Source organism: Diplotaxodon limnothrissa, linkage group LG13, assembly GCF_057381915.1.
Source record: "Diplotaxodon limnothrissa isolate DT_005_m linkage group LG13, D_limnothrissa_male_GT1.1, whole genome shotgun sequence".
Taxonomy (NCBI): Eukaryota; Metazoa; Chordata; class Actinopteri; order Cichliformes; family Cichlidae; genus Diplotaxodon; species Diplotaxodon limnothrissa.
The window spans coordinates 15617505-15640839 of NC_140608.1; the positions used below are offsets into that span (position 1 = coordinate 15617505).

General features: G+C 41.5%; 2 protein-coding genes across 7 annotated transcripts in view; both read right to left on the reverse strand.

The window, feature by feature from the left end:
• Positions 1 to 23335, reverse strand: part of dst (dystonin) — a 98427-nt gene that overhangs the window by 32827 nt on the left and 42265 nt on the right. For 4 of the 6 annotated variants that reach the window (XM_085368752.1, XM_085368750.1, XM_085368749.1 and 1 more), the window contains 25 exons: positions 23079 to 23186; positions 22889 to 22987; positions 16566 to 16712; positions 15279 to 15367; positions 15085 to 15193; positions 9045 to 14507; positions 8795 to 8941; positions 8462 to 8677; positions 8240 to 8383; positions 7913 to 8149; positions 7064 to 7216; positions 6742 to 6975; positions 6347 to 6631; positions 5522 to 6070; positions 4929 to 5105; positions 3965 to 4088; positions 3086 to 3294; positions 2645 to 2962; positions 2395 to 2561; positions 2102 to 2258; positions 1576 to 1702; positions 1338 to 1388; positions 842 to 1077; positions 566 to 695; positions 94 to 293 (listed from right to left, as the gene is read on the reverse strand). In XM_085368752.1, coding sequence (XP_085224878.1) covers positions 94 to 293; positions 566 to 695; positions 842 to 1077; positions 1338 to 1388; positions 1576 to 1702; positions 2102 to 2258; positions 2395 to 2561; positions 2645 to 2962; positions 3086 to 3294; positions 3965 to 4088; positions 4929 to 5105; positions 5522 to 6070; positions 6347 to 6631; positions 6742 to 6975; positions 7064 to 7216; positions 7913 to 8149; positions 8240 to 8383; positions 8462 to 8677; positions 8795 to 8941; positions 9045 to 14507; positions 15085 to 15193; positions 15279 to 15367; positions 16566 to 16712; positions 22889 to 22987; positions 23079 to 23186 — 9876 coding nt within the window. Of the gene's footprint in view, positions 1 to 93; positions 294 to 565; positions 696 to 841; positions 1078 to 1337; positions 1389 to 1575; positions 1703 to 2101; positions 2259 to 2394; positions 2562 to 2644; positions 2963 to 3085; positions 3295 to 3964; positions 4089 to 4928; positions 5106 to 5521; positions 6071 to 6346; positions 6632 to 6741; positions 6976 to 7063; positions 7217 to 7912; positions 8150 to 8239; positions 8384 to 8461; positions 8678 to 8794; positions 8942 to 9044; positions 14508 to 15084; positions 15194 to 15278; positions 15368 to 16565; positions 16713 to 22090; positions 22234 to 22888; positions 22988 to 23078; positions 23187 to 23335 lie in introns of all 6 variants that reach the window. The other 2 variants (XM_085368751.1, XM_085368748.1) reach the window with 2 other exon arrangements.
• Positions 17028 to 19208, reverse strand: LOC146620089 (desmoplakin-like). Its single transcript, XM_085368753.1, has one exon. The coding sequence runs from the start codon at positions 19172 to 19174 to the stop codon at positions 17075 to 17077; it is 2100 nt and encodes a 699-aa protein (XP_085224879.1). The 5' UTR covers positions 19175 to 19208; the 3' UTR covers positions 17028 to 17074.

Sequence of the window (23335 nt, forward strand, 5' to 3'; positions counted from 1 at the left end):
GGGATAGAGAAAGAATATCAGATGACGATGAGCACACCTTAAGAAATCCTCAGGAAATGCTCAGTGAAAATGAGTCAAAGGCGCCATTCTAACCTGGACTTGTTGCTTCTGCATTTTAAGCATGTTCGGGTCTATGGAGAGGGGTCCGAGGACACTCATCATCAGCTCCTTCTCTGAAAGCCACTGACCAAGCTGCTGCTCTGTTGTTTGGAAGATGTCCAGATTCTTGTTGGACTGCTCCAGGTGCTGCTTCCTCTCCTCAACAGAGCCACTGATGTCTGCCCAGGCAGCATCTGAACAGGAGGACAGAACAATCACACCAATGTCCATTAGTCAGCACAACAGCACCTTTATGTCCTCTGTCCCACTGTTCTCCTAGCAAGCCTCCCACCTATTCACAACCTGGCACAACACATGTGTTAATTTAACCAGTGTACCGGGGGAAGGGACTGAGGTAGGCTCACATTTTGATAAATGAATTTATTAAATGCAACATTAGAAGTCAACATAGACACATAGACATAAACAACACGAGGCCATTTGAAGCCAACACCACGGACCACACCTATTTCTGCCAGCATCTGCTTCCATTTTGCTGCCTCGGGTGAGTTTGGATGAGTCTTAATCAAGTCGAGAAGCTTCTCTCTGAGCTTGTGAAGCGCCTCTTGTTTTTGCTTCATGTTGTCTTCAAATGCCTGAAAGAGCAAAACAAATCATAAATACCTAATGATTTCTTTTAAGATTGTCCAATGGCTATCGTATTCACAGTGAGAACCACATGCAGTTTTGTTATATAATTAAATGTAACACTCCACGTGGAGAGCAGCAACACTTTTTGTACCTTCTGCTGTTCAAGCTGTGTTTTCACCGAGTCTTTCTCTGTGGCTGCACTATTCCAGGACTGTGCGGTCTTTTTCATGTCCTTCAGCCACAGCATCATGTCATCTGTCTCCTTCTGGGCCTCTTTCACCTTCTGCAACAAACTACTCAGCTGTGCTGAGCGATTCTTCAGCGTTTCTCCGAGGTCCGTGTACCCCACATTGATGGAAGACATGTTCTGCTGAATAACCATCAGCTCTGAGGATATGAAAAATAATCTCACTGTTATAATTTTATTTTTTCCAGACATTTATAGTCAGCATGAGATATTAATAATAGTAATACATTAGCAACATGCTATATGGTATAGGACAGTGTATTCAGAATATGAGGACATTTCTTATTGTCTTTTTTCTTTAACTAATAGTTGTAATCTGAAGATACTTAGAGGTTATTTACGCAGCATGGACCACATACACTCTGATGACAAAGCAGCACCCACATACACACTTCATTACCTTTGTTGGTTAGGTAGGTATGGCTTGCTGGACCATCACCATTAGTAAGAGCTGATGCAAAGACATGAAACAAAGCTTATGTTAGGAACAAGCAGCTGGACCAGAACTCATGGCACCAGATCCTTCAATGATCTTTAACAGTTAGTAATTAAACAACACTCAGAAGACAACCCAAACACTACCCATCTGATTCAGTTTTATGACTCATATACACGAGTCTATGTGTGCTGATGTTTACCCGACTTGTTGGGAGTCTTTGTCTTGGTAGGTGATGTGAGGAAAGTAATCAAGTTGCACAGCGTCGATCCTTTAGTGTTCAGGTCTTGGACAATGGGGCCTTTGGATGTCCATTCATCTAGTAATCCCTGATAAAACATTCATTATATGTCATTTAGAAGATAGATAGATAGATGGGTAGATGGACAGACAGACAGATCTTTTTATCTTTTCTGTGAAGAAAACAGTCTCTCTGCTGGACAGCGCACTGTTTCACTCTTAGATATGTCCTGTATAGATACCAACTATTTAGCTGTCATTAGCAGGCAGAGTAAGCACATTTGGGTAGTTTGGACTTTAAGGAGACTCGGACTATAATCTACTAAAACGTAGTGACTACCTATTGCAAAACCCATGAATTCCAAACTGCTGTGTCAGTGTGTAAACAGCAGTGACTTCTGTTCCAGCACCTTAACTGCAGTAAGATAAAACACATATAAAAATAACACTCTCTCTAAAATATACTTTGTATTTATCTCATGACTCACGGTGACTATCTGCAGGTCGCTCTCCAGAGTTTTCTCACTGCTGCTTGGCTGATCTGCAGGTACTTTGTCATTAGCCTCCTCCAGCCACTTAGTGAGAGCGCTAGCTGCAGATCTGAACTCTCCCAGCTGGTCCTGACAAGATGACAGTTCCTCTTCCCTGCAAGCAGGCGTGAGGAATCAGTCAGAGTTTGCATCCATTTGAATATTACAAACAATGCACAAATGTTAAAGTTAATAAAAAGAACTCAAAATTAAGAGTTAAAAATAGCAAAACCCTGTTCTTCCAGACTTACTTTTCTTTGATGGTGTCTTTAAAGGTGCTGAAAACATTTGAGAGATTGTCCAGCTTGCTCTGAATTTGGGCTTTGTTTCCATCAGGGCTTATTTCAGACAGTTCCTTGGACAAAGTCTGCAGCTTCTCCAAATCACCAGCATATTCAGCCATATCAGCTTTGGTGTTCTGCAGAAAAATATCATCTGTCAGCTAATCTGTGCATGATGAAATTAGATTAGTGAGAAAATAGTCAAAATTTTTAAACGCACCTGCATTAGCTGAGACAGTTCATTGAAAGTTTTCCCTGGGCCGTCTGTTTCGTGCAGGTCCTGTGAGCGCTTCAAAACAAACTGCTGGACTTTTTCGGCTACATTCTCAAACTGCTCTACCTTTTCTTTCAGCTTCTCCAGAGTAGCAATTTTTTGCCTGTGCTGATCACACGCATCAGAGAAGCGCTGGGAGAGAGAGTCCATCTTAGACTGCAGAAGCGCAGCAGCAGAGGGATCAGCCGTCTCCACAAACTTCTTCACCTTGGCTTTCATGGCTGAGATGCTGCTCTGGCGACTTGCTATGTCCTGCTCTAAAGCCTTAAACAAAAAAAAAAGATTGAAAACAGTAAAGTTTTATTAGATTATTAAAATAAATATGAAGCTGGTACGAAATTTTAGCATTATTAGAGCGCTGAAATGTTGACCAAAAAAACCACATACTGCTTCTTTGCTCAGGATGCCTCCAAGAGATGCAGAGTCCAAGGTTATTTGCCCTTTTTCTTCCACACTGGCCTCAACTCCCTCCATCCATCCCATCATCTCATCCAAGCCATCCTGAACACTCATAGAGCGAGTCAGGGTGATCTGCAGCTTCTCATTTCGATCGCTTACAGACTTGGAAAGGTTGTCGTAACGCTCCACTATGTCATCTAAAACGCACGAAAACAAATCAGGTTCTGCTTAAAACAGGATCATGTCTCGCTGTCTGGAACACACCATAAGGTAAACATTTCAAACTAAGGTAGAAACATATTTGGCTTTTATGAGTTTGTTTAGGCTATAATGTTGGCAAAGGACATCCATTAGCTTTTTGGTTGAGGTAACAGCATTTTAAGTACATGCCAAGAAACCAATAACTGGGGAAAAATGAACACAAATGATTCAAAAGCCATGAATCACACTGATAACATTTTTCTGTTGTAGTAAAGTAATGGTGAACTCTTTGTGGTATGTTGACACCAACCTAGCTTGATAAATCATGGCTTTCTTTTTTACATTAACACAGTGCTCGATTAGTATTTCACAGGGCAGTTTAAAATATGTAAAATTTTCCAAAACTACTTCCAAATTATTTAACTGTCTGCTGCCTTTCAAGTTACTTATTTAAAAGGTCTAAATCTGAACAGCAGGAATTTGGGTGTCCCTTCAGCCCTGAGTAGCTTTTCCAGACCATGGATTAGGCCCAGACTAAAAGAACAAGTAGTGCAGACTTTCATTAAAAAAGTTCATAGTCTAGGACACTAGGCTTAATGTCTGTCTGGGAAATTGAGCCATTAGGTATACAGATCATGCTGTGCAGCTGACTTTTATTTTTCTCACCTACTGTCTCCTGGATCTCATCTGGATTGCTCAGCAGGTCACCTTCAGATGTTATTAAAGACTCAGCTGTTTTACGTAAAGAATCAATAGCAGTCTGGTGCCCCATCATCTGACCTTGTAAAACCTGGAGATTAATAAATAGTGACAAGAAAGGTAAAAAAAAAAAAACAACAATCCTCATAAATACATGCTCTGTTTCTACAAAATCTACTCTTTTTATATAGCGTACTTGATGATAATAACCTCAGAGCGATCGTGTCTGGGTTTAATATTGGTTAGCTGAATGCACCTATGTGACTTCACAATTACTCTTAGAGAAGTGCTTAGAATTTCTGCAGTGATTTCAAGTCCAAGCCCAAAGTACTGTGTTTCTTGGTTGGCTCACAGGCAGCTCTTATCTGTGCATATTTATCCTGTAAGTCACTACCTCGCTACAGAGAAATGTTGAAACTAGCTGCAGCCAAAGCCTTGACAGAGACAGCTCTGTCAGCCCAGTTCGTTATCTTCTCGTAGGAGTATGCGCACTACAAATGACCAAAGTTAAACTATTCACATGTGGGTTTGAGTTTAAACGCAAAGCTAAAAATAACTTTGTTGCACTTAAGTCAGTGGAAACACTGTATATGGCGAGGCAAGGTCTATTGCCCTTATAACCCCTATAACTGTCACGTCTAAACAAGGCTGTTCCTTCTGTCTGTGCTTGGATTGCGCCTAACCTTTAGAGTTGACGCCGAGTTGATGAAAGCTATAATGAGGATAAATAACACAAAAAATAACATAAAAAAATGTCTAAAAGTATCTTTTCACATGAATTCTCTTTGGCCTCGATAACAAGGGATAACAATGAGATTAAAGAAAAAAATACCACAGGGTTGAAACAAATCTCGGCTTTTCAACACAACATTCTTGACTTGACTTTAAACTCTTAGGCCTAATTAGTTCAGCTTTTTGCTGCGGTTCTTGCCTTGGTGTCCTCCAGCTGTTTCTGTAGCGTTTGAGGGTCAGCTGCTATGGCCTCTGATTGCTGCTTTCTCGCCTCCTCCTCTGAGCTGTTGAGCCACTTCAAAAGACCGGTGCTTGAGTCGTCATACTTTTTGTACTTGTCAACCACGTCTTTGAGGTTGTTGCCAAGCAGATTGCACTGTGACAAAAGAAAAATAGATTCACTTTGGTTGTTTAAATAAAAGAATAATAGCAAAAATAACTGACCATAAGATCTCGATCTCAAAAAGCCATTTTCACAGTAAAGTTAACTAAAAGAGGTGCTGCAGTTTTACTTATATTATAAAATAATATTTTCAAATCTAATTTCAATCAATGTTTTCTGTTATTTATTCCACTGTAATTCCAACTAGGACAGCTCTAAACTTTCTGTGCAGCAAATCAGCTTCATGTTAAACTACATCAACTTTAACCTTAACCTTATATACATTTAAATAAAAATTAATTTGCCATTTAAAACTTTTTTTGGTGTTTATTTTTTATTAGGACAGATGCTGCCACACAGTGGGAAAAATAAGCCATTACGCCCATTCTGATCAGCTGCATACTAAATACCTGTGAGTGTAGTGTTTTATATCGACTGGCTGCTGAATCTAGTTTATCCTTGACAGCAGAACAGGTCCCTGAAGTATCCACATGCAGCAGCGGATTCTTAGCTGCCGGGTCAGCTGATCCAAATGCCTTAGCCACGTCCAGCACTTTCTGTCCCGAAATAGTGATGAAGCGAAGGTCCCCTTTGTGGGAAATCACATCCTCCGAGAAGCTTTTCTGTCGCTGAAGGTTATCACTGAGGATATTAAGGGAGCTTGCAGGTGCTCCCAGTTCCAAAATCTCTTCTTCAGCCTGGTTTAACCAGTTTTCAAACTCCTCACAGTCGTCCTGGAACTTCTTCAGCTCCTCCTGGACACACTGCACCTGCTTCATCTGCTGCTCAGCCTGAGTCAGGGACGTCTCATAGCGCTCCTTTAGCTCTTGGATGTTCTTCTGCAAAGCCTCCTTCTCCTGTGGAGACAGCACGTTGGCTTGCTTGTCAAGCATAGCCTGAGCTGACTGGGTGGCCATGATCAGATCCTGCTGCTGGGACAGAATCTCCTGGTGATGGGCCTATGGTCACAATTATAGCAAAACATGTTATTAGTATGCCATAAGATATTTTAGACATTTTTGAGACCTTAAGTGTAGTCTTATCTATTTTTTAATGTTTTGAAAACACTCAGAGGCATTTCTTGTCTCCACCATCTCTTTAATACACGTTATATTTCAGTTATTAAGACAGCTTCATGTTTTCAGTCTAGTAATCTTAATATTGTGAGCTGTTAGGAAAAATGGTATGAATCACTATTGAAAATAAATAAATAAACTCCAACAAACTAACTATACCTTGAGCCCTTGGTACTGCTTATCAAGATTCGGGGATTCATTGTCCTCGCCACTGGTCTCTCTGCCAAAATCCTTTTCAGTGGCCTGCAAAGTGTTTCCGTTGGCATTATCATCGTCTGTTATCAGTCCCTTAGCTGAAGGTTCCTCTGGCAGGTTTCCATTTTCCTGACTTACATGGTCTGTTTGATCCAGGCTGCTCTTGTTTTTATTTCCTACATTGGAAATCCAGTCCAGAAGACCTTCAATTTTGCTCTTACTCTCCTCAAGCTGTTCGACAGCTGCTGCCTGTGCCGACAGACCACACATTAACAATGCTGATTTCACTCTAACATACAATTCAAATTCTCAGGAAACAGAGAGTTTTTACAGAAAGCACACATGGAAGGAAGCCAAACCTTTTCGCTCTCCTGCTGTATGGCTGTCGTGACAGCTTTCTCCAAATCTTTTCTGGAGTCCTCGGCTCGCTGGTTGATGACCTTGGCTTTGCTTTTAGCCTCTTCCAGCTTGCTTTCAATAGCGGTGATTTGATCTGGTGTCATCTTGCTTCGGTTTTCCACGAGAAATGTATTAGTACTGCTGATCACATCATTTAAGGCACTGGCGTTTGTCAACACGTCTTTTTGGAGAGCCTTGTGAAGAAACAGAACGTTTTTTTAACTGATGAATGAAGCATAATATATTTTTTTGTAGGGCAAACCAAGTGAAGTTATGACAAACCTGATGCTCCTGCTGGTACTGCTGCAGGTCTGTAATGCTCTCAGCATTTTCAGCCTGTTGCTTATGGCCAATCAGGCGGTTCTCAGTCAGCGTGAGATTATCACACACGTCCGCCAACTTGTTTGTAAACTCCTTCTGTTTCTCCAATAAAGACTGACATTAGAAAAAAAAAGGTCAAACTTTATATCTTTAAATTTCGTGTTGCGCAAATCTATTCTCACTAAAACATTCATGTAGACACAAACATCAAAGGTGTAAAATAGTTTTCACATAATGAAAATGAAAGGAAGGAAAGGAAGGGAGCAAGAATTCGAGCACACAGAGGTAACGTGCAAAGTTCGCTTCAGAATAAACTCTCCTAAATCAAACCACTGTAAATATCGAGTTTGCTGTAAACATGCTGTTTGCCAATTTGTTGCCATGGTGCTAAAAAGCACAGGAGGACATCATATTGTGTGTTAGTCTGTTTGTTTTTCAGGACATTTTCCAACAGAGATAGCACATTTTGTCCAGTTAAATGTTCGCCGGAGTCTCAAAGCCTGTAGAATGAAAACAAGCACAGAAGTTAGTCTGCAGCAGGGATCGAGCACTCAAGCATGCAATGCTGTTATTTCTCTGAGCACTTACAACCTCAAACTCTGGAAAAGAAACAACAAACTCAGACCAGAATACACTGAAACATGCAGAATGTCTAAAATAAAAATAAAAACCCACTCAGATTTACAGCTTAAATTCAAGTAAAACAACTGAAAATGTCAATCTAAACTGCAACAAAAACAGAGCTACACTTTTTCTTTCCAGGAAAAATCTCAGTGAAATGATATATTTATAACATATACACAGGCAGACCTCTGCCAGGTTTTCTCTCTCTCTGGCATCAAGCAGGACATCTAAGGCACTCTTCTGTGTTACAAGCCTTTCTATCTGGTCTCTGAATGCTCGCTGAGTGGTGCTGAGGAACTTGAGGAGGTAGCTACTCTTAGCCGGACTCAGGAACTGAGTGTGCTCTGAAATAAAGCACTGGATATCAAACGTGACATCCTCTAACTTGAGCCTGGCTTCTTTTTGCAGATGGTCCTCCATGTCCTGGGAAAATAAAACATGGAAGGATGTTGAGGGTTTTTCTCCTCTTGTTTACTCAAGCTGTGCAATGCTTTAAACTGCAATTTAAGGTACCTTATTCTGCTGGCTCAGATGTTTCAGAGTGTCCACATCACATGTGTTCAAATCCACACCCAACATCTCAGAGTTATTTTGAATGAGCCCCGCCAGCGAATTGAGATCACTGAGATGCTGCTGATATGTTGATTCCAAGTGTACCTAAAATCATATATAAAGGGGTTAGTGGCTGATGCTACTGCTATATTATTGTATTTTAATTACTGTGTTAAGACTGACCTTCCCTGTTTCCATCGCTTGAATCAGAGAGCTGCTTCTTTCTGCACACATCTGAGACACAGCAGTAAAATCTGGCTCTAACTCCAGATATATCGAGGCCAAGTCGTGGTGGATCTGCTGGGGAACGTCTTCATCAGCAGAGTTTATGAGTTGTTTGGCTTTCTCCATATCGACTGTCAGAACATCAGCCAGACTAGAAAGCTGAGACTGCAGAGACTAGATAGAAAAAAAAAAGAATTTGATCAGGAACTGAAACACATGTTGACATTTGAAATATGTTAAAAATCAATCATTTATTCAAAAACAAATGGGCTTCAGCTGGTCATTTCTAACCTGACATTCGTCTATTTGGTTCTGCAGTTCTTCCATGTTGTTGTCTGTGGGTATTGGGGTTGAGAGGTCTTTTCTGGCATCTTCTAAAACATCAGAGTGATCCTGCAGTCTCCCAACACACTCCAAATAATCGTGGATGGAGAACAGCTGTGGGTAAAGAAAAAAAAATGAATTCACAAAAGGAACAGATGTTACTAATGTCCAAAACTAAGAAATGATGAGCTTAGCATTCAGCCAAAATAAACCGCACCTTATATTTGACCTCCTCAACTTTGCAGCCATATGAGCTGGCAGAGGCCTCAACAGATGGTTGGTGAGTCTTTGGAGCACCGTCATCCTCTCCCGACTCCTCATCCTCTCCCTCTGAACTTTCCTCTTTGATGCTCTCCAGTGTGTGCCACTGTTCCTGCTGTGATTCACACCCCAGAGCGCTGCTGAGGGTATCCATCACTTCCTTAAGCACTGAAAGGTCTTGGCTTGTGGAAACAGTCTTAAAAACCTGCAGCAGCTGCAGCTGGATATTTGGAGCATCAGACTGCTCTGTCTCTTGACTTCCTCTTTCATCCTGGCTTATCAGTTTTGCTTTCCTCATGTCCTCGCTGTCTAAACTGAGAGAATTTTGCTTCAGTAAATTCATGAGGTGATCTGGGTGACTGCTGTCTGTGAATCCTTGAGATGTGCTACTCTCGTGGAAACTGTTTTTATGTAAAGATTGTGCATTATTCTTATCTATAGAAAGGGCATCTTGAGAATCTTGAGCTTGTGCCCTTTCCAAACCACTGCTCTTATCACTGTGTGTAATATCTTCCCCCTGGTCATCTGCATATGTCTTTCCAGGATTAGAAAACACTAATGGGCCTGAAGAGGAAACAACAGGTATTATACTGCTCTCAGACAGGAAATCCGTAACTGTGTGAGTATCCACAGAAACACACACTTCTAAACGTTGATCCTCTTCTATAGGATCAGATCTCATCTCTTCTCCTATTCTACTTCCAGGCTGTCCAAAGTTGTCTGATAAGGGAAACGATGGATTTAAACAGGACACATTTCTATCACTATCAGGATCGTCTGTGTCCGTTCTTGATGCAGAGATCTGTTCAGTATCAATAGCGAAAATGCTGTTGTTTTGCCTCTCTGGGAAAAGCCTCTCAGCATCACCTGTAACACCAAGCACTGGCTCTAACAAGTCTTTAGGAGTCACCGCTAAATCTTCAACATCATTGCTGCTGTGATAAACAGTATTTGTAACAGCAGGTATCTCAGAAGAGGAGCTCTGCTCTTGTGGAGGTCTTTCACAAACAGGTGCACCCCTTTGGCAGAGCGGTACAGAAATCTGTTCAGCATCAATATTAAAAATGTCATCATTTTGCTTCTCTGGGGAAAGCCTCTCAGCATCACCTCCCCCTCCATGGGCTGACCCAAACAAATCTTTAGGAGTCAGGGCTGAATCTTCAATATCATAGTAGCTTTGGTTGATAGTACTTGTTGTTATGTCTCTATTAACAGAAGATATCTCAGAATAGGAGCTCTGATGTTGTGGAGGTTTTTCACAAACAGCTGCACTCAGGCTCCGTTCTCTCTGACAGAGAGATACAGGGATTTGCTCAGCATCAACAGTGAGAATATCATTGTTTTCCCTCTCTTGGGGAAGCCCCTCAGGATCACCGGCACCTTCATGGGCCGCCCCTAACAAATCTTTAGGAGTCAGGGCTGAATCTTCAATGTCATTGTTGCTGTGATTGATGGTATTTGTTGCTGTTATGCTGCTGTAAACAGCACATAACTCAGAAGAGGAACTCTGCTGCCGGGGCCCTTCACAAACACCTGCACTCAGGCTCCGATCTCTCTGACAGAGAGATACAGGGATCTGTTCAGCATTAACAGTGGGAATGTCATTGTTTTGCCTGTTTTGGGAAAGCCTCTCAGCATCACTTGTAAGGCCACAAGTAAACCCTAACAAATCTTTAGGAGTCAGGGCTGAATCTTCAATATCATAGTAGGTTTGGTTGATAGTACTTGTTGTTATGTCTCTATTAACAGAAGATATCTCAGAATAGGAGCTCTGCTGTTGTGGTCCTTCACAAACAGGTGAGCTCAGGCTCTGATCTCCCTGACAGACAGATACAGCATCAATAGAGGGAAGGTCATTGTTTTCCCTCTCTTGGAAAAGTCTCTCAGCATCACTTGCACCACCATGGGCCGACCCTAACGAATCTTTAGGAGTCAGGGCTGAATCTTCAATATCATTGTTGCTGCGCAAGATGGTATTTGTTGCTGTTATGCTGCTGTAAATAGCAGGTAACTCAGACGAGGAGCTCTGCTGTTGTGGAGGTCTTTCACAAGCAGCTGCAATCAGGCTCTGATCTCGCTGACAGAGAGCTATGGAGATCTGTTCACCATCAATAGTGAGAATGTCATCATTTTGCTTCTCTAGGGAAGGCCTCTCAGAATCACCTGCTCCACCATCTGTAAACCCTAAGAAATCTTTAGGAGTCAGGACTGTATCTTCAGTATCATAGTTGCTGTGATTGATGGTATTTGTTGCTGTTATGCTGCTGTAAACAGCAGGTATTTCAGAAGAGGAGCTCTGCTGTTCTGGAGGTCTTTCACAAACAGCTGCAATCAGGCTCTGATCTCTCTGACAGCTGCTGGGCTCAGATTCATCATTATAATCACTTTCTGCTTGCTGACGTAATGCAATTCTGACATCTTCTGCCCTGTTTTTCACAGAGTTACAATTACCCCTGGAAACCGAGATGACTGCACCCTCAACCAAATCCCCAAGCGATGTGTAATCCACACTCGGAGCTGGCTCACTGCCCAAAGTTGACCGAACCCCACTTTCATCTTCCACTCTAGCTTCCAAAGACAAAGCACTGGAAAATGAAACTGACGTGCCGGTTTCACTCTGAATGAATGTCTGTTTTCTTACACTGGTATCATATCCATCACCGAAAACATCATCATCACTGGGTATGCTGTCAGATTTACCGGAGTGATAAGCAAAAGTGGCAGACTGAGTCTGGCTTTTGGAATCAGTATTGATGCCAGAGATTCTTCCTGTCAGCTCGCTATCCATTAAGGTGTGTGACTCACTGTCCTCAGCCCCTAAAGGCAATTTTCCTATATGATTGATACGCTCTGCTGTAACCTGATTCCAATAAGAGGGTGAGATCATCTGAGGCATGTTACCACTTTCTGATGGAAGGGAAAGATGTACTTTATTAGTCATTGTTTCTACACTCCCCACTGCCTTACACGCCAACTCTCGATTTCTATTTTCACTCTCTCCTTCTTTGTTATTAGCCTCTTCTTTGGCTAAATCAAGCACCGTGACAGCAGCATTTCTTGAAATCACCTGCTGTGTGTTTTCAGCTGCGTGAATTAAACCCAGATCTTGATCTTCAGAAAGAGAGTAAACACGGTTTTCCTCTGGGTAAAAGTTGTCTTGCGAATCTGAATCCCTGACTAATTCAAGCGGGAGTGCCTCACCAATGCTCCTGCTGCAATGAGACCTCAAAAAGCTCTGCTCTGTGTGACATCTGCTTGACAATGCCTGTTTTAATCCAGAAAATCTGTCTGTCTCAACCATCAGGATGGGATTTTTTTCATCTGACTGTGAGTCATGCAGCTCTAGTACCATCTTATCATCCACTAATCCTTTATTAAGAGCTTCCTGCAGGTTATAACAATTCCCAGAGGTGACGTCCAAAATGCCCTCTTCCTCCATTTGGGTTTTCAGAAGCGCAATAGCACTCTTCCACTCATTTCCACCCTCCACTGAGTCCTCAGAGCTTAAAAACTGAGGTTGTTCAATATGAACACTTGTTGTATCAAAGCACTTAGCCTTATAGTGTGGTGGCACCTGATGGCAAGATTTAAATGAGGACTCAGAGCCAATCATCACTGAAGGTGAGCTAATATTTCTGCTTTCCCCAGAGCAAAATGTGTGAGGGACTGACACATTTAGAGAACCTGGAATATCAAGACCTTCCCTGGCATAATCTCCGGCCTCCTTTTTCAAAGTATTTCCAGAAATTCCTTCTTCAAACTGATCTGACTTTGTCCACCATGTGTCGTTTTCAAACGCGTTTTCCACCTCTACACCTCTGGTGTTAAAATCAATGTCACTACTCACTAAAAGGTCCTTGGCATGATCGTGTTTTGAAGCTTTGTCATTTTTATTCGATTTTTCATCAAAGGTTATTCTTCCATTGCCAGAGGAAACGAAATTATGAGGCTCAAATGTGTGTTGTGTGTTTTCATCAAAGGTGATTCTCCCGCCGGTCTGGGAAACAAAGTCATAACGATCAAACACGTCCTCTGTGTTTTTTATTAACTCCTCTGATTCATCATTTATGTGTAGCGACATCTCAGAATCTGCGTCTTCAAAAGGATTTTTGGCATCAAACAAAGTCAAATCAGTCAAACCTTCATCATCGTTCGGATAAAATAGCGTGTCTTCAAGAAAAGCATGAGCCATTTTGTTTAACTGATCATCAAGTATCAAAACCCTCTGTTCTGACTTTGGATCAATGTAACTGTTCATCATTAAGTATGAGATGAATAACTGTTTTGCTTCCGTGGGAGAGGGGAGATTAACTTCTGAACCATCATGAGGCCACCCATCAACTGCCAGCTTTTTATAAGTGAGCCAAGATGAAAACTTTTCACTAAGGTGATCAACATCTGGCAGCACATCTGGGATCTCTATGGATTTCAGAACCTCTGCTGTGTGACTGTCGATCCAACCATTTTGAATAGCGGTAGTGATATCTATCACCTCTGAATTTTCTGGAATGTAAAATGCTGCTATTTTCCCTCGATTAGTAAAAAGTCTGCAGGTAAACTCACTGGAGGTGCTTTGACAATCAGATTCATGCGAGGCAGACACCGTTTGGATTTCCCCAGAGTGAGGCAACGCAAGTCCCATGAACTGTTGCTGATTTCCCAGGACGATGAGTGTGCTGCTGGAGCTCATCAAGTCACACTGAATGGCCGCATCCACCTTCAGCCCACCTCCAGCATTCTGGAAGTTACCATTTGACACCTCAGTTTCATTCTGACCTTCTAGATCCCCCTGAGCACCTAACAACCTCACCATAATCTCCTGATTACTAAAACCACCCGAAGTCACACTGTTAATATTCCCCTCTGATGTCTCTGAGCTCTCTCTGCTCAGGCCCTTGAATATCAGTTTATTAGCCTCACAAGCTTCACCCTCCTCTTCAGGCTCTAAAAAAGACAGACTTTCTGCAGTGCCAGGATTTATCATATCCTGGTGAGACTTTTTCCTCTGAAGGATGTTTACGTAGACAGAAGCAGGAATTAAACCACACTGAAATGCCTTCTCCAGGGTCATCGTGTCCCCTGTGTAGGACATCTGCACTTCATCACTGACCTGGCTGGCCTCTATTATCTTTATGATCACATCTTCACACATGGACCCTTCTCTAGCTGCTGCTATGTCAGACAGGGACACAGAGGAGACATGTGAACTCTGTATGCATTTGCTTGAATCATTCAACACTGGCAAGTGATTCAGCGTTGATGTGTAGATGCGATTTTCTTCAATAGCTTCGTCACACCCCAGATGAAATTGGGGTTCAGAGAGGTTAGAGGTTAGGAGGGCCCCTTGATGATTTACCAAACCTCTCTGATCAATCAGGCCAGTCATTCCAGTCCCAATCCTATCAAGGGGTTTGAAATCCTGCAGGAAATGAAAGCATGACAATTAATCTCACTAGCTTTGGCTTCAGCCTCAAAATTTGTTCAAATTTTACTAACTGAGGCAAGACAAAATCTATACTCACCACCACACAGACACGGGTTTGTTAAGACAGCGTTTGTGCAAGAGCAAGACTGCAACGGGGTTGCAACAGGAGGGTGATGGAGAGTACATTTAAAGCTATCATGCATCTGGAATATAAGCATTCAGCATCTTGCAAAAAGAGTGTCATTAGTCACACAGCACACTGTAAAGTTATATATCTGCTATCCTGTTGAGCTCTTAAAGAGAGCTTAAGCACACTGAAAGAAGTGAAATATCAGACCACAGCTTGGTGCAATTAGCATGTTTACAGCATACTCAGGTTTGACTGGTTTCAGCCATACTAAGTTTCTGTTCCTAAGGAGCCAGTCTAAGAGAAAGTGCGACAGAATTTGGCAAACACTGTACTAGGGAAAAGAGGATAATGGTTAGACATGCAATCGAACATCAGGGGGCACTGTTTTCCAACACATTATAGGGCACACTCCATTAATAAACACGAAGCCTATAATCCAACCTCATCTGCAGAGGGAGTCTGATCTGAACACTGCTGGGAGAGTTCATTGTAGGCCTGAGTGAGAGACTGCAGCTGCTCTTGGGCCTTCTTTCTTTCCTCTTCTGTCATTCTGTAAAGACAAAAAAATATTAAGGATGAAGCCCCTAGCTTTACCAGTCAGTCTTTTGCATGCTAGTCCAGGTAAGGAGGCTTACTTGTCACTGTGTTTGTTTAGCATCGTTTGTGTGGACCTCAGCGCTTCTGCAATTTGTTCTTTTTTAGTGACGATTTCCTCCACTGACACCTAGAACATCAAACAGCAACAACATGCATATCACCATGTTAGAGTCAATGATGCATAGTGACTTTTATGGTAGTTTTACTTTACAATTGCAACAAAAAAACAAGATAATCCTCAAAAATGCACACACACACACACACACACACACACACACACACACACACACACACACAAATACTTTTTACAGACTAAATTAAATTTTTCATGATTCATTATTTACATGAAGCATACTGCACACAACAACTTTGCAATAAATATTAGCAATGGAAACCTACATAACATTTTAGTGTTTCTCCTAAAGAGGACTTGACTGATTTACACAGTCTTTAATGAGGCTATAATTTTAACACTGTTATTTCTGATAGCACTGTGCACATTGTGCTTTATTCTGTTTTACATAAGGGGCATGATATCAGAAACATAATAAGGGGAAGGGGAAGGTGATTTTGACATAATTTGACAAAATAAAGTCTAATTATGTTACACTGTAATTACTGAATTGTGATTTTACTTTACAGACATTTATTTAAGTTTATGAAAGTATTACTACAGAAATGCAAAGGTCCACTACTAACATCAAAAGATATATAAGAAGTCAGTGATCTCATTAGCAAATGACATGTAATGAAAATCTAAACTTCTTTAATTCACACATTTATTTTATTTTCTATTCTTTTATGTTGGGCAGATTTAATTATGGACCCCGTGATAATAAACTGCCTCTCACCACTATTTAGCCATGATTTAATTCCTTTTGCAATATAATGAACACATCAGGGATAGTTTTATATAAATTTCATGTAACCTTAAGGTGAATAATATCAGTTTTGGGCCACATGTTAAAATATTTCAATAACCCGTGAGACTGACGTCATTTATTATTCAGTGAAGTGCATTAAATATGGGTGCTTGTGCAACATATGCATTTGTTTTTATTATGAATAAAATGAAATAAGTATTTCATATTATCTTTGTAGGTCTTTGTAAGTGCATTAATTAAATCCATGAGCTTCACAACATATATGGATAAAATGAATCAGGAAGTAAACAGTTTGTTTTATTAGAAATCAAACGCTGTGACAGCAAAGGGTGGTGGGATCATTTTGATTGGAGTGTTTTTGTCATTAAAAAAATTCATATATAAACAAAAGTTAGCAATAATAAAAAAACAGGACACACCAGGAACATACACATTATTTACCTGCGGCTTATTAGAAGCATCTGTGTTGGCATTACTATCTTTCAGAGCATCCCCACCATTGCTCACGGTCTGTTTCACATTGGACATCCACTGCAATAGTTTGTTAACCTTATCACCATTCTCTCTCTTCTCCTCATCAACAGATCTCTAGAATTAAAATAGACGGACTTTTAACAAGATTGTTAACTTTGCTACAAAAATAAACCAAAACACAGGAAGAGAGCTGTCAAAATCCATTCATGATCAAGTTAAAATCAGCAAAAACCAAAAGAAGAAAACACAAGAAAGCTTTGGACAACCATGTACTGAAAAACTGTTTTGGTCAGAGCTGAAGAAGAATCAGCAGCACTGAAACACAAATATTTTTTACCAGTTTAGCAATGCGAGGCTTCATTGGTAATACCACAAGAGGCATCTTTGTTCATCAAAAGGTCAAAGATAACGAGAAAAGACTCACTGACTTTAAATCCACCCCACCAAAGGCTAATGCTATAATAACTGACAGGTTTTTATTTATATGCCCAAACATAATGAAATGTTGACTTTGGTCCAAAACCGTGGGATTTCGTAGCTTCCAGTAACCTTAACCCGGTGTGGCAGTCGTACACGCTTCTCTCCAGAGCCTCTTTGAATGTAATTCTTCTCTTGGTCCTTGGACAGGTGAGGCTTTTGGTGTGGAACTTCTCGTCTTTGAGTACAGTGGCGGTAACTTTATCAACGAGTCCGCTCTGAACGACTTCTTCAAGTGAGATTCTGTCGTGGGTGTCAGGTTTTATCAATCCTCCAGTCAGGAGCTGGAATTCAATACAGCGGAAACCGGCGTCTTTTGGGAGGAGATTTTCCTGAACAGCCTGGGAAACAGACAAAGTCTTTGCAGTCTTGGGATGAATGAAGCCATTAAGTGCTTGGTCAAACTGCAGAAGCTGCTGACTCAGTGCTTCATCCAAAAGACCTCTTTTGAGAGCCTCGGTGAGGGTAACTCTCTCTCCACATGACGGGTCACAAATACCTCCAGTGCAGGCCTGGGCCTCTAACAGCCGCAAAGCAGTAGCTCTGTCAGTAAAGCCCTGTTGAAAACCCTGAAAAACCGAAAGCCTTTTCTTCTGAGTGACATCCCAAAGTCCAGCAATGGGGCTGTTAACATCTTCCACAACAACCATTCTTGAAAATATCATGTCTGCGATCTCAGTGATACTAAGAAGACCTCTGCGATAGCTCTCAAGCTCAGACGATTCCAGGAATCTCTGACTTAGAGCCGACTCAAGGCAAAGCTGTCGGCCACCTTTGACATCAGTAATGACGTGAAGTGGGGTTCCACTGGGGTCAGCTGTGGACTTCTCCTGCCATTCACTCTCCTGCTGTGACAGAAACAGATATGTCTTCTTGTCAATGTGTTTCCCCTTGAATGCTTCATAGGCTGACATCTCAGTGCCACAGTTGCTGTTGACAACTGACACCCTATGAGAGCTGGCAGGAGATGTGCTTGTTAGGTGCCTCTGACCAAACGGAAAGAGAAACACTCCACCACTGATGTCGTACAAGCATGCCTTCAGTATGTCAGAGTAGTATGCTTTCTGTCCAGTGTCAGGGTTGTGATAACCTTTGGGGTTACTGACTGGATCATAGAGACTCTGTAGAGTCTCCTTGTTCAAAAGACCCTGATCTACAGCAATGTGAGCTGTTACCCTGACCCCAGTTGCTGGGTTTATCAGTCCTCCAGTAGCAACCTGGACCTCGAGGATCTTTTTGGCTTTGTATCTATCGAGAATCCTTTCCTCCATGGCCTGAAACACAGACAGCTTTTTGCCTTTAAAGATGTAGCCACTAATAGCTTTCTCAGCCTCCATCAGTCTGTCTTTCAGGCTCGGATCTATAATCCCCCTCTCCAATGCCTCGGCAGCTGAATGCGTTTGTCCGGTAGCCAGATCTGTAAGGCTTCCTGTTGCAGCCTGAGCCTCGAGAAACTCAAGGGCATATGTCTTTGCTAGGAAGCCCTTCTCAGCAGCTTCCAGGAAGGATATCTTTTTCTTGCTCGACTCCACATAAATTCCAGCAATAGCAGCCGGTTTGCCGATGTACTCTTCATCCGAGGGCCTAAATTTGACAATATTTTGAATGCTTACACCCCCTTTGAGGTCTGGGAGCTTTTGGGGAGTTGAATATGTCACGCTCTGCTGTCCATTGCGGTCTGTTATACTACTCTCTGATGCGCTTTGGTACATTTTTGTCTTGCTGACATTAGTTTCGTGCAGCTGTTTGTCTTTAAGTCCCAACAGAGCCATGTATCCCTGTGCTGTCACAGAGCTTTGGAAATCAGTGTTAACGTGGCTCTTGTAAGTCACACTTTGCACATCTTTCTTGAGAAAAGCGGGAGTTTGATAAGGGGAGCTATCCAACATTGAGTTTGTTGTTGAATCCTGCTGAAGGCTTTGACTGTGAATGATCTCCCTCTTATCTTGTCTGACATGTTTAATCACTTCAAGGGTGATTTTGTTCTCCGTTGTTGCCATCTGTAGATGTGACATTGGAAGAGCTATTAAGTTTTTACAGCTACAATTATTAATATCAACTAACAGAAAAAAACAACTACTGAAAGGAGCATACTGCATTTAAAAATACTGGATCTGTTAATAAATGCACTATTATGTTCCTGTAATGCAAAATTCAGCCTCGTGCGTACCTGTGAGGACTTTTTCACTGAGAGAATCTCTTCATCTCTCCTGCTTTTTGTATCTTGATTTGAGTGCACCATTTTCTGCATTATAGCGACATCTGCATTCATCAGATCAGCCTTGTTGTCTTTCACATACTGGAAACTGCACTGAGTCGCCTCTAATCCGAGTGTCGAAAGCTTCTCCTGAAGGCCTTTAACCTCTTTGACGTACAGCACTATTTGTTCCCGCAGAGATCTTGCCTCATTTTCTCTCATTGTGAGTTTCCACTCGCTGTCTTTCAACAGCTGTTGAAACTTTGTCCATTCACCCGTTTGCTCATTGCAAAGGCTTTGCATAGCACTGATTTTTGACTTGAGTTCGACTTTTTCTTCCTCGAGTTCGTCTATTTGAGATTTTGCTTTTGACAAGTCTCGCTCGAGCTTCGTTCTCTCTTGCTGCACTTTGTCCATTTTGATTTGAAGCTGTTGGTCCAGTTGTTGCTTTGAATCAGCTGTGCTCTGATGTTTTATCTGCTTCATGTCTTGCTTGAAATACTTATTCAGCATCTCTGCTAGTTCAGCGCTGTGCACTTTGGATTTCTCGCTGTCGTTTGTGAGCTCGGACTGCAGTAAAATGATTTTTCTCTCTATTTCAGTTTTCACTAGCAGCAACTGCCTGTCATAGCCCTCTCTCTGGAGTTCTAGTTTGCTCTTTAACTCCTCCAGCATTTTCTTACACTTATCCAGTTGTTCCTCCATCTGCTGGGACCTCAGCTGAAGCGCAGCGTTTTCTATTTGCTTTTGCTCGGCTTCCGATTGGGCGTGCTGAAGGTTTTCTCTCAGTTTTCTGACTTCAGATCCCAATAAGATGCTTTTCTCTAATGCCTCAGCTTTCTCCCTCTTTAAAAGTGTATTCTCATTTTGTAGGTTTGATCTGGATTTCTCAGAACTGGACATCATTTCTTTGATTGCTATTCTATTTTTCTGAAGCTCAGCCTCCAGCTGAATTAGTTTGGACTCTTTGACTTTTCTCTCTTGGGCCTCTTTCGCTAACTCGTCTTTTGTTCTTTGCAGTGAGGAGCTTAAATCTGAAAGTTTAGCGTTCAGGTTCTCGGCTTTCCTTTCCGTTTCTCTCTTCTCACTCTGAAGCGTGTAAAGTTCCTGCTTTACGTTTTCTGTCATTTTCTCCGAGGTGCTGGTTAACCCCTTAAAACTGTGCTTTTGTTTGAAAAGCTCATCTTCTAAAGCTTTGATTTTACTGAGATGCTTTTGATTCTCTGCACATTCCTTCTGCAGTTGTGCATTTTTAGCATTCAGCATCACTTTCAAATCATTGATTTCAGCTTTCTGCATGTGGACCTTTTGATTTGCCGAATTCTTGTCAGAAAGCACTGACATCAGCTCAGTTTTAAGAGAGGTTATTTCTTTCTCATAACTGGCAGTACTTGAACTGAGAACTTTGATTTTCTGCTGCAGTTCAGTCATTTTCTTTACCTCCTCACTGTAATCTTGCAGTTTAATTTGAAGCTCATGAGAGCTTTGCGATTTCTTATTCAGCTCCTCCTCGATAATTCTGACCTGTGATTTGGTGCCCTCTACTTGAGCCCTGAAGATTTTAATTTGCTGATCCTTGCTGTCAATTTCCATCATCGCCTGATCCAGTTTAGCTTTGATGTTCTTTAGATTTTCCTCCATCTCCAGATTGATCTGTTTCATCTCATCTACTCTCGCCTGCCACTGAGAAGCAGCTAATTCACTTTTTTGAAGTTCTGCTTCCAGATTTTTACACTTGCCCTGCAGCGCCTGCTCAGATTTTTTCATTAAGCTACTTTCTTCCTTTGCTGTTTGAACTTGCTGTTTCCAGCTGTCGATCTCTCTCCTTAAAGACCTGAGCTTTTGTTCTGAAAGTGACCTCTCTTTTTCCATTGACTCCATCTGGATGTGAAGACCTTGAATATTACTCTCCGATGAGACATTCATCCTCGTCAGCTCACTGCATTTAAACTTCAGCTGATCTATTACTGACTGCTTGGAAGCCAGGTCTAATTCTAAGCTGTTAATCTTGTAACTATTTTCCTGTTCAATGGAGCTTTTTTTCTGCAGCTCTCCATGGGCGATGTTCAGCTGCTCTTTAAGGCCTTCTATTTCAGTGCTGTGAAAAAACGTGTTTTGTTCCAGAGAGGACTTTGCTCTTTTGAGAGATCTGATTTCGTCTTGAAGCTCATTGATGGATTTCTTCATGTTCTGTGTTTCCTGCTGGAGTTCCTCTGATTTCTGTCTCATGCTAATCCTCTCAGCTTCCAAGTCCATCTGAAGTTTCTTCAGTCTGTTATTGCTGTCATCCAACAGCTTTTTATAACTCTGTGCTTTTTCTTCAGCCATGTCTGCTTTTCTCTGGACCAGGACCAGCTCCTCTAATTTCTGCTGCAGAACATCCACCATCGTGCTGTCATTTTCTCTGAATGCAGATGATCTCAGCTCACAGTCTCCTGCTGACTGGCTGTCAAAGGCCAAAGGCTGCTGAGCCACACTTTTAGCATGGATTTGGCTTTGCAGCTCATGAACAGTGGCAAAGTCTATTTCCTCCACATCTTTTTTTCTGTGAAGGCTTTGGGTATTAATATCGTGGCCATCGTTTCTATCTTTTAAGAAATCGTCTAGCTTCTTCTGAGTCAAAGACCACGTGGCCTCTGACTGCTCGATTAACATTTTTGTGTGCTTTAATTCCTGCTCAATTGCCATTTTGTCTTTAACTGCTATCTCTAATTTAGCATGATACTGATTCAGATCATGCTCAAGCTGGGATTTCTGACACTTTAGATCACCAATTGTCTTCTGCTGTGTTTCTATTTCTCCTTCCAACTTTTCCAACTGTTCTTGCCTCTCAGTCAGCAAAGCCTCCTGCTCCCAGACCCGCTGCTTAAGTTGACTAATCTCTATATCCTCTGTAGCTTTTTGGAGCTCCATGCTTTCTGTCCACCTTTCATTCTCTGCTCTTTCAAAAGCTTTTCTCTTCTATAATGGGAAAAAACACAAATCATCCACTGTAGACATTGTAAATTAGCGCCATTAATAATAAAACAATCTCTCCAGGAATTTCCTTAATGAGTTTTGTTTATAAAAGAAGAGATAGTTGTACTGTAAATGCCTAAAAACTGCAAACATACCATCAATATTTTAGGTTTGATTTTATTTCAGTTATAGTTTTATATGTCAAAACTAAGCTTTAGAACTAATGCACAGATTCCTGGAGAGACATTTAAAAGAGACATATAAGATCTACTGCAGCAGAATTAGAAAAAAGCTTTCTCATCCCAGCAAGTCAATATCTCCAGGAAGGAGCTACCATCCATGCAGACATGCACTGCTCCATTTCCTTTGCTTCTTTTGTACAATGAAGCAAACTCTCTTCCCTCACGATGAGACCTCCATCTGGGATAATTGTCTTGGAGTGAGTCAAAAAGTCAAGGTAGACAAGTAGTGGAAGTGCTGTGAGCCACTAAAACAAGCTGATAAAAAAGAGAAGACCACCCAGGAAGCATGCCCATGTGCGACAATACAGCTACATTGGCATCAGGAAACAAATGGTGAACAAATTGAAATTGAAAAAGTGCCACACGAATCCCTGTTACCACAGAAAGTTTTATGTGTTAAAGCAAGAATAACTCACCTCCTCGTCCTCAGTTCTCTTCAGCGTTTCGCTGGCAAACTTCACATACTGAGTCATCAGAGTCACCAGAGCAGTGTAGCGCGTTCGGAGATCCATAAACTATAAACACAACCAAGTATATTACTGAGCAGGCACTGTTGTTCATACAGAACTCATTTCTTCTGCTGACAAAGCCAAAATAAAGTTTCACCTCCTGCTGAATGGCATCAGAAGAACTCTGCATCCTCCGTTTCTTGAGAGGAGATTTGTGCTGGGAGTCGACCATCGCTCTGAACGTCATCAGCTGAAGTTCATAATCCTAAAAAAGAATTTCACATGAATTGATGGTGAACTAGTTTTTGTTAGATTATTATTGCTCAGTCTCCTTTCACCAAATGTCAACAAAATGTGACTAACTGCTGCACTATTCAGAAAAAATATTCTGCAAAAGCCTGCAGACCTGATGCG

Coding starts and splice junctions, on each gene's coding strand:
- LOC146620089 (XM_085368753.1), bottom strand. CDS start 19,174: ATGCAGTATGCTCCTTTCAGTAGTTGTTTTTTTCTGTTAGTTGATATT.